General features: G+C 24.5%; 1 protein-coding gene across 29 annotated transcripts in view; it reads right to left on the reverse strand.

Annotated features, from left to right (window-relative positions):
- LOC130442582 (transient receptor potential cation channel trpm) overlaps window positions 1-16,748 on the reverse strand; it is a 112,066-nt gene that overhangs the window by 53,966 nt on the left and 41,352 nt on the right. For 16 of the 29 annotated variants that reach the window (XM_056776815.1, XM_056776814.1, XM_056776836.1 and 13 more), the window contains 2 exons: window positions 9,643-9,723; window positions 735-817 (listed from right to left, as the gene is read on the reverse strand). In XM_056776815.1, coding sequence (XP_056632793.1) covers window positions 735-817; window positions 9,643-9,723 — 164 coding nt within the window. The remainder of the gene's footprint in view (window positions 1-734; window positions 818-9,642; window positions 9,724-16,748) is intronic. The other 13 variants (XM_056776826.1, XM_056776839.1, XM_056776833.1 and 10 more) reach the window with 1 other exon arrangement.

The following is a 16,748-nucleotide window of genomic DNA, read 5'->3' on the forward strand; positions in this document are numbered from 1 at the left end:
TTGATTGTTTATAATCATTCGCGTTAACAACTTCTGTAGGTGTTATTACGTTTTGCGCAACCTTTTTTTATTCCGCGGTACCTTCTTTTATTTCGCGTTACCTTTTTTTACTTCGCGTTACCTTTTTTTTATTTCGCGTTACCTTTTTTAATTTGAACAATCACTCTTACGACAATACATACAGATCCAAAGATGACGTATTATACAGGGGGTTTCAATAGCAACGGCCTTTTTTTTTCGACTGGTATAGCCCTGATATAGCATTATTTTCCTCGGCAGAGCTCGGATTGAGATGTAGAAATTATTAAAAATACTTTAATACTCATAATTCAAAATGAAATATATACAGGGTGGATAGCAAGTTCTAATATAGTTGGATGTTGCTGTAATAAATGATTTTTCGTTTGTTTGGAATTGAGGCGTTGTACGTAACATTTTGTAAATCTTTTCATTGTTTTTTTGTTTCGCCGATGAAAATCTATTTAATAATTCATAAGATTGTTCGACGAAACGGGAAAAAGTTTAATGAATATTCAATGAAGAAGGAATTTTTCCACTCGAATTAATGGAAATAAAAGGAACAATTCCAAAGGTGTATAAAATTTTTTGTTTTTTCATCAAACGCAAGGCGTTATATCATTTTAGTTGATTTTTCCTTTTCTGGAAATATTTATCGGAAAAGCGATATCCCGAATCATCTTTCGAAATTGAAATTGCTCAATTGAAAAACTCACCTCAAAGGATCTTTGGTATGACGTATGTAACGCGAACATTCTCTCTTGTAAAAAGTTGCTTCTATCCAACTCCTCGTTGGAGCCTGAAATTTCGAAAAAAAAAAACATCGATTAAAAGTATAAACTAATTTATTATAGTCCATTCATTAATTGAAAGATGAAGTAACTTATTATATTCAATTCATTCATTAAAATATATAAATGAAGTTGTAAGTCATTTATTATAGTCCATTCATTCATTAAAATATATAAATGAAGTTGTAAGTCATTTATTATAGTCCATTCATTCATTAAAATATATAAATGAAGTTGTTAGTCATTTATTATAGTCCATTCATTCATTAAAATATATAAATGAAGTTGTAAGTCATTTATTATAGTCCATTCATTCATTAAAATATATAAATGAAGTTGTTAGTCATTTATTATAGTCCATTCATTCATTAAAATATATAAATGAAGTTGTTAGTCATTTATTATAATCCATTCATTCATTAAAATGTATAAATGAAGTTGTAAGTCATTTATTATAGTCCATTCATTCATTAAAATATATAAATGAAGTTGTAAGTCATTTATTACAGTCCATTCATTTATTAAAATATATAAATGAAGTTGTTAGTCATTTATTATAATCCATTCATTCATTAAAATATATAAATGAAGTTGTTAGTCATTTATTATAATCCATTCATTCATTAAAATATATAAATGAAGTTGTAAGTCATTTATTATAGTCCATTCAATCATTAAAATATATAAATGAAGTTGTAAGTCATTTATTACAGTCCATTCATTCATTAAAATATATAAATGAAGTTGTAAGTCATTTATTATAGTCCATTCATTCATTAAAATATATAAATGAAGTTGTTAGTCATTTATTATAGTCCATTCATTCATTAAAATATATAAATGAAGTTGTTAGTCATTTATTATAGTCCATTCATTCATTAAAATATATAAATGAAGTTGTTAGTCATTTATTATAATCCATTCATTCATTAAAATATATAAATGAAGTTGTAAGTCATTTATTATAGTCCATTCATTCATTAAAATATATAAATGAAGTTGTAAGTCATTTATTACAGTCCATTCATTTATTAAAATATATAAATGAAGTTGTAAGTCATTTATTATAGTCCATTCATTCATTAAAATATATAAATGAAGTTGTTAGTCATTTATTATAGTCCATTCATTCATTAAAATTTATAAATGAAGTTGTTAGTCATTTATTATAATCCATTCATTCATTAAAATATATAAATGAAGTTGTAAGTCATTTATTATAGTCCATTCAATCATTAAAATATATAAATGAAGTTGTAAGTCATTTATTACAGTCCATTCATTCATTAAAATATATAAATGAAGTTGTAAGTCATTTATTACAGTCCATTCATTCATTAAAATATATAAATGAAGTTGTTAGTCATTTATTATAGTCCATTCATTCATTAAAATATATAAATGAAGTTGTAAGTCATTTATTACAGTCCATTCATTCATTAAAATATATAAATGAAGTTGTAAGTCATTTATTATAGTCCATTCATTCATTAAAATATATAAATGAAGTTGTAAGTCATTTATTATAGTCCATTCATTCATTAAAATATATAAATGAAGTTGTAAGTCATTTATTATAGTCCATTCATTCATTAAAATATATAAATGAAGTTGTAAGTCATTTATTACAGTCCATTCATTTATTAAAATATATAAATGAAGTTGTAAGTCATTTATTATAGTCCATTCATTCATTAAAATATATAAATGAAGTTGTTAGTCATTTATTATAGTCCATTCATTCATTAAAATATATAAATGAAGTTGTTAGTCATTTATTATAATCCATTCATTCATTAAAATATATAAATGAAGTTGTAAGTCATTTATTATAGTCCATTCAATCATTAAAATATATAAATGAAGTTGTAAGTCATTTATTACAGTCCATTCATTCATTAAAATATATAAATGAAGTTGTAAGTCATTTATTACAGTCCATTCATTCATTAAAATATATAAATGAAGTTGTTAGTCATTTATTATAGTCCATTCATTCATTAAAATATATAAATGAAGTTGTAAGTCATTTATTACAGTCCATTCATTCATTAAAATATATAAATGAAGTTGTTAGTCATTTATTATAGTCCATTCATTCATTAAAATATATAAATGAAGTTGTAAGTCATTTATTATAGTCCATTCATTCATTAAAATATATAAATGAAGTTGTTAGTCATTTATTATAGTCCATTCATTCATTAAAATATATAAATGAAGTTGTTAGTCATTTATTATAATCCATTCATTCATTAAAATATATAAATGAAGTTGTAAGTCATTTATTATAGTCCATTCAATCATTAAAATATATAAATGAAGTTGTAAGTCATTTATTACAGTCCATTCATTCATTAAAATATATAAATGAAGTTGTAAGTCATTTATTATAGTCCATTCATTCATTAAAATATATAAATGAAGTTGTTAGTCATTTATTATAATCCATTCATTCATTAAAATATATAAATGAAGTTGTAAGTCATTTATTATAGTCCATTCATTCATTAAAATATATAAATGAAGTTGTAAGTCATTTATTACAGTCCATTCATTTATTAAAATATATAAATGAAGTTGTAAGTCATTTATTATAGTCCATTCATTCATTAAAATATATAAATGAAGTTGTTAGTCATTTATTATAGTCCATTCATTCATTAAAATATATAAATGAAGTTGTTAGTCATTTATTATAATCCATTCATTCATTAAAATATATAAATGAAGTTGTAAGTCATTTATTATAGTCCATTCAATCATTAAAATATATAAATGAAGTTGTAAGTCATTTATTACAGTCCATTCATTCATTAAAATATATAAATGAAGTTGTAAGTCATTTATTACAGTCCATTCATTCATTAAAATATATAAATGAAGTTGTTAGTCATTTATTATAGTCCATTCATTCATTAAAATATATAAATGAAGTTGTAAGTCATTTATTACAGTCCATTCATTCATTAAAATATATAAATGAAGTTGTAAGTCATTTATTATAGTCCATTCATTCATTAAAATATATAAATGAAGTTGTAAGTCATTTATTATAGTCCATTCATTCATTAAAATATATAAATGAAGTTGTAAGTCATTTATTATAGTCCATTCATTCATTAAAATATATAAATGAAGTTGTAAGTCATTTATTACAGTCCATTCATTTATTAAAATATATAAATGAAGTTGTAAGTCATTTATTATAGTCCATTCATTCATTAAAATATATAAATGAAGTTGTTAGTCATTTATTATAGTCCATTCATTCATTAAAATATATAAATGAAGTTGTTAGTCATTTATTATAATCCATTCATTCATTAAAATATATAAATGAAGTTGTAAGTCATTTATTATAGTCCATTCAATCATTAAAATATATAAATGAAGTTGTAAGTCATTTATTACAGTCCATTCATTCATTAAAATATATAAATGAAGTTGTAAGTCATTTATTACAGTCCATTCATTCATTAAAATATATAAATGAAGTTGTTAGTCATTTATTATAGTCCATTCATTCATTAAAATATATAAATGAAGTTGTAAGTCATTTATTACAGTCCATTCATTCATTAAAATATATAAATGAAGTTGTTAGTCATTTATTATAGTCCATTCATTCATTAAAATATATAAATGAAGTTGTAAGTCATTTATTATAGTCCATTCATTCATTAAAATATATAAATGAAGTTGTTAGTCATTTATTATAGTCCATTCATTCATTAAAATGAGTAATTTAAGTAGTCAGTGATTTATTATAGTCCATTCATTCATTAAAATGTGTGATTGATTCATCATATTCCCATATTTAGCGATTAAAATCCAAAGTAATCTAATATAGTCCATTCGTTTAGCGGTTATAATATAAAGTGATTCATTTAACAGTAAAAATATAAAGTAATTAATTGTAGTCCGCTCGTTCCGCCTTTAAAGTAGGGAGTAATTAATTATAGTCCATTCATTTAGCGGTTATTATATAAAGTAATTCACTACAGTCCCACATTTAGCGTTTTAAATGTAAAGTAATCGATTATAGTCCGTTCTTTTAGCAATTAAAATAAACAGTAATTAATTATAGTCCATTCATTCAGAGGTTGTTAAAATTCAATCGTTTGGCGCGGTAGAGTTTTTTTCGATAAAAAAAAGTTGTCGCACGTCATGAAATAATAATTTCCAAAGAATATTAATCGATTATTTACATATTTGAGCGTGATATGTATGCGTCATTATACCTAAACGCGTTTGTATTATAATGAACGATCCCTCCATTGTGTTATTAGGTCACATCAGATGTCCCTGTATCCTTCGGCATATAAGGACAATGTTCAATTTCCACGTAAACATGGGTAGAGAAAGGGCTAACGCTACAAGGCAATTACCAAGCATTGTAGTTGTTGTTGTGAATTGGAAAATTATATGAAAAGTGTTCAAACGCAACTTTATAAAAACCAAGGAAGAAATTAAAACTTTCAACTGGCATATTTCCAATTAAAAAAGTTTCGAATACATGTAACAACTTCGAAAGTTATTTCGATATTTCTTCCAATTTCTTAAGGCCAGCAATTTATCGGAAACATGTCTTTAATACAAAAAAAAATGTTTTTTATTCAAACTCATTCATAAATAGAGATTTATAAAAAAAACAAGGAGGTTTGGGCACAATTTATAACATATAAGATGGATACGCATCACGTGGGATAAAACTATAAAATCAGTTCCAAATTATGAGAAAACTTTCCATAAAAATAATGTTTATGAAGTTTAGGAAGCTGTGAAGCATTTATAAAATAAATATAAGAGACAAGAACACATTTATAAAAATAGTTTATGAGTCTACATCGCATTTATAAAATCAGTTTATAATTATAAGAGGAATTTATATAAAAATAGCGTTTAGATGTTTATAAAGTATTCTAGAAGGTCAGAGAGCGTTTATAAGACAAATCTAAAAGATAATAAACATTAACAAAGATAGTTCAAGAGCCGAATCGCATTTATAAAAATAGTTTATTATTCTAAGAAGACTTGTTATAAATAATGTTTTTATAAAAGAGTCCGCGAATAAATCTAAAAGGCAAACAAATTTTTTTAAACATAATTTAGAAGTTGCTTTATAAAAAAAAACTGATAAATCTAGGAAGCGTTCATAAAAAAGTGTTTATCTTTTATATAAAACATTCAATCAGGACGGAAAGCATTTATAAAAGAAATCTAAGGAACAATTATACGTTTATAAACATAGTTTGAAAATAACTAAGAATTATAGATGTTTAGTGGGCTATTTATCATTTATAAAAGAAAAGAAGAAGCCAGGAAGCATTTATAAAAGAGTCTCAGCGACTGTGGAACATTTATAAAAAATCTAAGAAGGCTAAAGAATATTTATAAAGGTGGGAGGAGTCTAGAAAGAACTAATAAAACCATCTAGGAGGCTAGAGAGCTTTTATAAAAAAAGTCTAGAAAACTAATAAGCATTTATAAAAGAGTCTCAGTGACTGTGGAACATTTATAAAAAATCTAAGAAGGCTAAAGAATATTTATAAAGGTGGGAGGAGGCTAGAAAGAACTAATAAAACCCTCTAGGAGGCTAGAGAGCATTTATAAAAAAAGTCTAGAAAACTAATAAGCATTTATAAAAGAGTCTAGAAAACTAATAAGCATTTATAAAAGAAACCAAAGAGGGAAGAGCACGTTTATGAAAATAATTTACGATTCTATGAAGTTTTTATATAAAAATAGTGTTTATGAGGTGAAGACGCATTTATAAAACATTCTAAAAAAGGTTCGGGTGCATTTATAAAAATAATTTGCGATTCTATGAAGTTTTTATATAAAAATAGTGTTTATGAGGTGAAGACGCATTTATAAATTAATGTAACGTATGTAAAGCATTTATAAAACATTCTAAAAAAGGTTCGGGTGCATTTATAAAACAAGTCTAATACGCAAGGACACGTTTATAAAAATAATTTACTATTCTATGATGTTTTTATATAAAAATAGTGTTTATGAGGTGAAGACGCATTTATAAATGAATGTAGTGGATGTAAAGCATTTATAAAACATTCTAAAAGGTTCGGGTGCATTTATAAAACAAGTCTAATACGCAAGGACACGTTTATAAAAGTAATTTACGATTCTATGATGTTTTTATATAAAAATAGTGTTTATGAGGTGAAGACGCATTTATAAATTAATGTAACGTATGTAAAGCATTTATAAAACATTCTAAAAAAGGTTCGGGTGCATTTATAAAACAAATCTAATAGGCAAGGATGCGTTTATAAAAATAATTTGCGATTCTATGATGTTTTTATATAAAAATAGTGTTTATAAGGTGAAGACGCATTTATAAATGAATGTAGTGGATGTAAAGCATTTATAAAACATTCTAAAAGGTTCGGGCGCATTTATAAAACAAGTCTAATACGCAAGGACACGTTTATAAAAATAATTTACGATTCTATGATGTTTTTATATAAAAATAGTGTTTATGAGGTGAAGACGCATTTATAAATGAATGTAGTGGATGTAAAGCATTTATAAAACATTCTAAAAGATTCGGGTGCATTTATAAAACAAGTCTAATACGCAAGGACACGTTTATAAAAATAATTTACGATTCTATGATGTTTTTATATAAAAATAGTGTTTATGAGGTGAAGACGCATTTATAAATGAATGTAGTGGATGTAAAGCATTTATAAAACATTCTAAAAGGTTCGGGTGCATTTATAAAACAAGTCTAATACGCAAGGACACGTTTATAAAAATAATTTACGATTCTATGATGTTTTTATATAAAAATAGTGTTTATGAGGTGAAGACGCATTTATAAATTAATGTAACGTATGTAAAGCATTTATAAAACATTCTAAAAAAGGTTCGGGTGCATTTATAAAACAAATCTAATAGGCAAGGATGCGTTTATAAAAATAATTTGCGATTCTATGATGTTTTTATATAAAAATAGTGTTTATGAGGTGAAGACGCATTTATAAATGAATGTAGTGGATGTAAAGCATTTATAAAACATTCTAAAAGGTTCGGGCGCATTTATAAAACAAGTCTAATACGCAAGGACACGTTTATAAAAATAATTTACGATTCTATGATGTTTTTATATAAAAATAGTGTTTATGAGGTGAAGACGCATTTATAAATGAATGTAGTGGATGTAAAGCATTTATAAAACATTCTAAAAGGTTCGGGCGCATTTATAAAACAAGTCTAATACGCAAGGACACGTTTATAAAAATAATTTACGATTCTATGATGTTTTTATATAAAAATAGTGTTTATGAGGTGAAGACGCATTTATAAATGAATGTAGTGGATGTAAAGCATTTATAAAACATTCTAAAAGGTTCGGGTGCATTTATAAAACAAGTCTAATACGCAAGGACACGTTTATAAAAATAATTTACGATTCTATGATGTTTTTATATAAAAATAGTGTTTATGAGGTGAAGACGCATTTATAAATGAATGTAGTGGATGTAAAGCATTTATAAAACATTCTAAAAGGTTCGGGCGCATTTATAAAACAAGTCTAATACGCAAGGACACGTTTATAAAAATAATTTACGATTCTATGATGTTTTTATATAAAAATAGTGTTTATGAGGTGAAGACGCATTTATAAATGAATGTAGTGGATGTAAAGCATTTATAAAACATTCTAAAAGGTTCGGGCGCATTTATAAAACAAGTCTAATACGCAAGGACACGTTTATAAAAGTAATTTACGATTCTATGATGTTTTTATATAAAAATAGTGTTTATGAGGTGAAGACGCATTTATAAATTAATGTAACGTATGTAAAGCATTTATAAAACATTCTAAAAAAGGTTCGGGTGCATTTATAAAATAAGTCTAATACGCAAGGACACGTTTATAAAAGTAATTTACGATTCTATGATGTTTTTATATAAAAATAGTGTTTATGAGGTGAAGACGCATTTATAAATTAATGTAACGTATGTAAAGCATTTATAAAACATTCTAAAAAAGGTTCGGGTGCATTTATAAAATAAGTCTAATACGCAAGGACACGTTTATGAAAATAATTTGGGACAATAAGAAGTAATTATGTAAAAATAGTATGTTTGGGGTGAAAAAGCGTTAATAAACGAGTCTAGCGACTACGATGCGTTTATAAAAGTCTAGAAGGCTATGAAGCATTTATAAAAGAGTCTAAGTGACTGTAGAACATTTATAAAAAATCTAAGAAGGCTACAGAATATTTATAAAGGTAGGAGGAGGCTAGAAAGAACTAATAAAACCCTCTAGGAGGCTAGAAAGCATTTATAAAACAGCCTAGGAGTCTACGGAGCATTTATAAAATAATCTAAAAGAGTTGAGAGCATTTATAAAACAAATACTTGTGAGTTTTAGGAAGTATTTACGTGAAAATAGTGTTTATCGAGGTGGGAATGCGTTTATAAATGAATCTACGGGGGCAAGTAAAATTTATAGAACAAAGACGTAGACACACGTTTATAAAAAGATTTCCTGCAGATGCACGCAAACTGTAAAACGTGTTAAGTGCGTTCTTGAGTGTGATTCGGAGATAATAAGTAAGTAGGAACTCGATATTTCGGTACATGCGACGTAAATTTGTCACACAACATAAAACACAACGAATCCGACAAAAACAACGAACGTGTACAACAACTATAAATACGTCCGCTAATTTTTTTTATTCATGTTAGTTTAGCTAAAAATTCGGGTTTGTTTTTATTTTGTTTTTTGAAATCGGTTTACACAACGACAAAAATTTATTAGATGTTAGTATTAAGATATAAGCTCCAAACTTACAGTTGGTCGTAAATCGTTTGCCACCGGCCACAAAAATGTCGAAAGAGATGTCACGAGAGAGTCAAAAATACCATGACGACGCTGAAAATTACACGTGTTAGGAACAGTGATTTTATCCACATGGAAACATGTAAAGCGTAGCAATTTTTTTTAATCACACTATATATTTCGATTGTTGTTAGAACTACAATTGAAGCGACGTAAAAGAAACAATTCACAACAGAGGCGGTAAGTCAAAATAATGATTACCGAAAGTAACGAATAATGAGAGAAACCGAAGAAAAGTTACGTGGAATATTATAACGAGAGTGTACAGTTTCAAAATATTCGTCCGACGAAAGTTTCTATCATGTAAGTCAAAGTTTATGGTTGAAAAACATGAAAAAGTCACCGGAGGACAGATCTGGTGGATATGAAACCCTCTTTACTATTTTCGCCTTTTGCATAACGCAAAAAGAAGATACTTCGATGGATATAACGAATCGTAGTGGGCTTGAATGGAAAAAAACTTTTGTCGTACAAAAAGTAAAAACTAAACTTATTTCTATTAAAAAGGTCTAATTTTGCTTATTAATTTCTAGTGTTGTTTGTTAGATTATATCGAATTTAAACAGTAGATTTATAAAAAAAAATCAAAGGTATTAAGATTCGGAGCTAGATATAGTAAAATAACGAAAAATTCTATTTTTATTATGATTTACAGGGCGATTCATTCGAAATTATTAAAAAAAATGGTACGAGTTTTCGTACATCCTGTATACAATATTTATAATTTAATCGAATGAGGAAACATTGCATCGTATTAATAGAAAAAACTATTTTCGGTTAGTAATAATCTACAGGGCGATTATTTATTTGTGATTTTCACATGAAAGTGATCAAATGTTTTGAAAGCACTCTGTATAAAATGAAAAAAAACCTCGTATTAAAATGTTACCTATCCGATTTCGGTATAATACACGGTGGTGACTTTTTTACTACCCTGCTATTGAAAAGATCGATATAACGAATTTTGTTGTAACTTTGGTACACCCTGTATGCGTAAAATATCTTATATAACTTAAATGTGACGTTATTAATAAAATTTCAACTATATTAAAATCACCAATAAAAATAATTGACTAAATTAAAATTGTTGTGTTTAGAATAGAATCTTTTCGATTGACGTAATCAATTTTTCAATTCAAATTAATTGAAGAGCAACCGTCTTCAACAATTAAATACATACATCGAGAAAAATTGTTTTTTACTGATTCTCAATCGTATCCACAATGTTTTCATTATCGCAGTCATAGATTTGAATAGCCAAGTATCGTAGCACTATTTTTGACGCACCCTATATAATCAAATTAATAGTGCAACGACCTTTCGTTATTATTTTGGTTTAATATACATTTCTAGAAAAAATGAAACAAAAAAATATATTTTCATTAATAGATTACTACAAGATAATGTATTTAGTGGTATAGTGTGTTTCTAAACTATGGAAAAGTATATAGGGTGCACTATTATGTCAAAATAACTTATTTAAATAGTATATACGAGGTTAGTTTATATGAAAAAGTAGATAGGGTTCATTTAAGTTCAAAAAAACATAATTAAATAGTATATACGAGGTTAGTTTAAATGAAAAAGTATATAGGGTTCATTTAAGTTCAAAAAAACATAATTAAATAGTATATACGAGGGTAGTTTAAATGAAAAACTATATAGGGTGCACTATTATGTCAAAATAACTTATTTAAATAGTATATACGAGGTTAGTTTAAATGAAAAAGTATATAGGGTTCATTTAAGTTCAAAAAAACATAATTAAATAGTATATACGAGGGTAGTTTAAATGAAAAACTATATAGGGTGCACTATTATGTCAAAATAACTTATTTAAATAGTATATACGAGGTTAGTTTATATGAAAAAGTATATAGGGTTCATTTAAGATCAAAAAAACATAATTAAATAGTATATACGAGGTTAGTTTAAATGAAAAAGTATATAGGGTTCATTTAAGTTCAAAAAAACATAATTAAATAGTATATACGAGGTTAGTTTATATGAAAAAGTATATAGGGTTCATTTAAGTTCAAAAAAACATAATTAAATAGTATATACGAGGTTAGTTTAAATGAAAAAGTATATAGGGTTCATTTAAGTTCAAAAAAACATAATTAAATAGTATATACGAGGTTAGTTTAAATGAAAAAGTATATAGGGTTCATTTAAGTTCAAAAAAACATAATTAAATAGTATATACGAGGTTAGTTTAAATGAAAAAGTATATAGGGTTCATTTAAGTTCAAAAAAACATAATTAAATAGTATATACGAGGTTAGTTTAAATGAAAAAGTATATAGGGTTCATTTAAGTTCAAAAAAACATAATTAAATAGTATATACGAGGGTAGTTTAAATGAAAAACTATATAGGGTGCACTATTATGTCAAAATAACTTATTTAAATAGTATATACGAGGTTAGTTTATATGAAAAAGTATATAGGGTTCATTTAAGATCAAAAAAACATAATTAAATAGTATATACGAGGTTAGTTTAAATGAAAAAGTATATAGGGTTCATTTAAGTTCAAAAAAACATAATTAAATAGTATATACGAGGTTAGTTTAAATGAAAAAGTATATAGGGTTCATTTAAGTTCAAAAAAACATAATTAAATAGTATATACGAGGTTAGTTTAAATGAAAAAGTATATAGGGTTCATTTAAGTTCAAAAAAACATAATTAAATAGTATATACGAGGTTAGTTTAAATGAAAAAGTATATAGGGTTCATTTAAGTTCAAAAAAACATAATTAAATAGTATATACGAGGTTAGTTTATATGAAAAAGTAGATAGGGTTCATTTAAGTTCAAAAAAACATAATTAAATAGTATATACGAGGTTAGTTTAAATGAAAAAGTATATAGGGTTCATTTAAGTTCAAAAAAACATAATTAAATAGTATATACGAGGTTAGTTTAAATGAAAAAGTATATAGGGTTCATTTAAGTTCAAAAAAACATAATTAAATAGTATATACGAGGTTAGTTTAAATGAAAAAGTATATAGGGTTCATTTAAGTTCAAAAAAACATAATTAAATAGTATATACGAGGTTAGTTTATATGAAAAAGTAGATAGGGTTCATTTAAGTTCAAAAAAACATAATTAAATAGTATATACGAGGTTAGTTTAAATGAAAAAGTAGATAGGGTTCATTTAAGTTCAAAAAAACATAATTAAATAGTATATACGAGGTTAGTTTAAATGAAAAAGTATATAGGGTTCATTTAAGTTCAAAAAAACATAATTAAATAGTATATACGAGGGTAGTTTAAATGAAAAAGTATATAGGGTTCATTTAAGATCAAAAAAACCTAATTAAATAGAATATACGAGGTTAGTTTAAATGAAAAAGTATATATGGTGCACTATTATGTCAAAATAACTTATTTACATAGTATATACGAGGTTAGTTTAAATGAAAAAGTATATAGGGTTCATTTAAGTTCAAAAAAACATAATTAAATAGTATATACGAGGTTAGTTTAAATGAAAAAGTATATAGGGTTCATTTAAGTTCAAAAAAACATAATTAAATAGTATATACGAGGTTAGTTTAAATGAAAAAGTATATAGGGTTCATTTAAGTTCAAAAAAACATAATTAAATAGTATATACGAGGTTAGTTTATATGAAAAAGTAGATAGGGTTCATTTAAGTTCAAAAAAACATAATTAAATAGTATATACGAGGTTAGATTAAATGAAAAAGTATATAGGGTTCATTTAAGTTCAAAAAAACATAATTAAATAGTATATACGAGGTTAGTTTAAATGAAAAAGTATATAGGGTTCATTTAAATTCAAAAAAACATAATTAAATAGTATATACGAGGTTAGTTTAAATGAAAAAGTATATAGGGTTCATTTAAGTTCAAAAAAACATAATTAAATAGTATATACGAGGTTAGTTTATATGAAAAAGTAGATAGGGTTCATTTAAGTTCAAAAAAACATAATTAAATAGTATATACGAGGTTAGTTTAAATGAAAAAGTATATAGGGTTCATTTAAGATCAAAAAAACCTAATTAAATAGAATATACGAGGTTAGTTTAAATGAAAAAGTATATATGGTGCACTATTATGTCAAAATAACTTATTTAAATAGTATATACGAGGTTAGTTTAAATGAAAAAGTATATAGGGTTCATTTAAGTTCAAAAAAACATAATTAAATAGTATATACGAGGTTAGTTTAAATGAAAAAGTATATAGGGTTCATTTAAGTTCAAAAAAACATAATTAAATAGTATATACGAGGTTAGTTTAAATGAAAAAGTATATAGGGTTCATTTAAGTTCAAAAAAACATAATTAAATAGTATATACGAGGTTAGTTTAAATGAAAAAGTATATAGGGTTCATTTAAGTTCAAAAAAACATAATTAAATAGTATATACGAGGTTAGTTTATATGAAAAAGTAGATAGGGTTCATTTAAATTCAAAAAAACATAATTAAATAGTATATACGAGGTTAGTTTAAATGAAAAAGTATATAGGGTTCATTTAAGTTCAAAAAAACATAATTAAATAGTATATACGAGGTTAGTTTAAATGAAAAAGTATATAGGGTTCATTTAAGATCAAAAAAACATAATTAAATAGTATATACGAGGTTAGTTTAAATGAAAAAGTATATAGGGTTCATTTAAGTTCAAAAAAACATAATTAAATAGTATATACGAGGTTAGTTTATATGAAAAAGTAGATAGGGTTCATTTAAATTCAAAAAAACATAATTAAATAGTATATACGAGGTTAGTTTAAATGAAAAAGTATATAGGGTTCATTTAAGTTCAAAAAAACATAATTAAATAGTATATACGAGGGTAGTTTAAATGAAAAACTATATAGGGTGCACTATTATGTCAAAATAACTTATTTAAATAGTATATACGAGGTTAGTTTAAATGAAAAAGTATATAGGGTTCATTTAAGTTCAAAAAAACATAATTAAATAGTATATACGAGGTTAGTTTAAATGAAAAAGTATATAGGGTTCATTTAAGATCAAAAAAACCTAATTAAATAGAATATACGAGGTTAGTTTAAATGAAAAAGTATATATGGTGCACTATTATGTCAAAATAACTTATTTAAATAGTATATACGAGGTTAGTTTAAATGAAAAAGTATATAGGGTTCATTTAAGTTCAAAAAAACATAATTAAATAGTATATACGAGGTTAGTTTAAATGAAAAAGTATATAGGGTTCATTTAAATTCAAAAAAACATAATTAAATAGTATATACGAGGTTAGTTTAAATGAAAAAGTATATAGGGTTCATTTAAGTTCAAAAAAACATAATTAAATAGTATATACGAGGTTAGTTTATATGAAAAAGTAGATAGGGTTCATTTAAGTTCAAAAAAACATAATTAAATAGTATATACGAGGTTAGTTTAAATGAAAAAGTATATAGGGTTCATTTAAATTCAAAAAAACATAATTAAATAGTATATACGAGGTTAGTTTAAATGAAAAAGTATATAGGGTTCATTTAAGTTCAAAAAAACATAATTAAATAGTATATACGAGGTTAGTTTATATGAAAAAGTAGATAGGGTTCATTTAAGTTCAAAAAAACATAATTAAATAGTATATACGAGGTTAGTTTAAATGAAAAAGTATATAGGGTTCATTTAAGATCAAAAAAACCTAATTAAATAGAATATACGAGGTTAGTTTAAATGAAAAAGTATATATGGTGCACTATTATGTCAAAATAACTTATTTAAATAGTATATACGAGGTTAGTTTAAATGAAAAAGTATATAGGGTTCATTTAAGTTCAAAAAAACATAATTAAATAGTATATACGAGGTTAGTTTAAATGAAAAAGTATATAGGGTTCATTTAAGTTCAAAAAAACATAATTGAATAGTATATACGAGGTTAGTTTAAATGAAAAAGTATATAGGGTTCATTTAAGTTCAAAAAAACATAATTAAATAGTATATACGAGGTTAGTTTAAATGAAAAAGTATATAGGGTTCATTTAAGTTCAAAAAAACATAATTAAATAGTATATACGAGGTTAGTTTATATGAAAAAGTAGATAGGGTTCATTTAAATTCAAAAAAACATAATTAAATAGTATATACGAGGTTAGTTTAAATGAAAAAGTATATAGGGTTCATTTAAGTTCAAAAAAACATAATTAAATAGTATATACGAGGTTAGTTTAAATGAAAAAGTATATAGGGTTCATTTAAGATCAAAAAAACATAATTAAATAGTATATACGAGGTTAGTTTAAATGAAAAAGTATATAGGGTGCACTATTATGTCAAAATAACTTATTTAAATAGTATATACGAGGTTAGTTTAAATGAAAAACTATATAGGGTGCACTATTATGTCAAAATAACTTATTTAAATAGTATATACGAGGTTAGTTTAAATGAAAAAGTATATAGGGTTCATTTAAGTTCAAAAAAACATAATTAAATAGTATATACGAGGGTAGTTTAAATGAAAAACTATATAGGGTGCACTATTATGTCAAAATAACTTATTTAAATAGTATATACGAGGTTAGTTTAAATGAAAAAGTATATAGGGTTCATTTAAGTTCAAAAAAACATAATTAAATAGTATATACGAGGTTAGTTTAAATGAAAAAGTATATAGGGTTCATTTAAGATCAAAAAAACCTAATTAAATAGAATATACGAGGTTAGTTTAAATGAAAAAGTATATATGGTGCACTATTATGTCAAAATAACTTATTTAAATAGTATATACGAGGTTAGTTTAAATGAAAAAGTATATAGGGTTCATTTAAGTTCAAAAAAACATAATTAAATAGTATATACGAGGTTAGTTTAAATGAAAAAGTATATAGGGTTCATTTAAGTTCAAAAAAACATAATTAAATAGTATATACGAGGTTAGTTTAAATGAAAAAGTATATAGGGTTCATTTAAGTTCAAAAAAACATAATTAAATAGTATATACGAGGTTAGTTTAAATGAAAAAGTATATAGGGTTCATTTAAGTTCAAAAAAACATAATTAAATAGTATATACGAGGTTAGTTTAAA

This window comes from Diorhabda sublineata, chromosome 4, assembly GCF_026230105.1.
Source record: "Diorhabda sublineata isolate icDioSubl1.1 chromosome 4, icDioSubl1.1, whole genome shotgun sequence".
Classification (NCBI taxonomy): Eukaryota; Metazoa; Arthropoda; class Insecta; order Coleoptera; family Chrysomelidae; genus Diorhabda; species Diorhabda sublineata.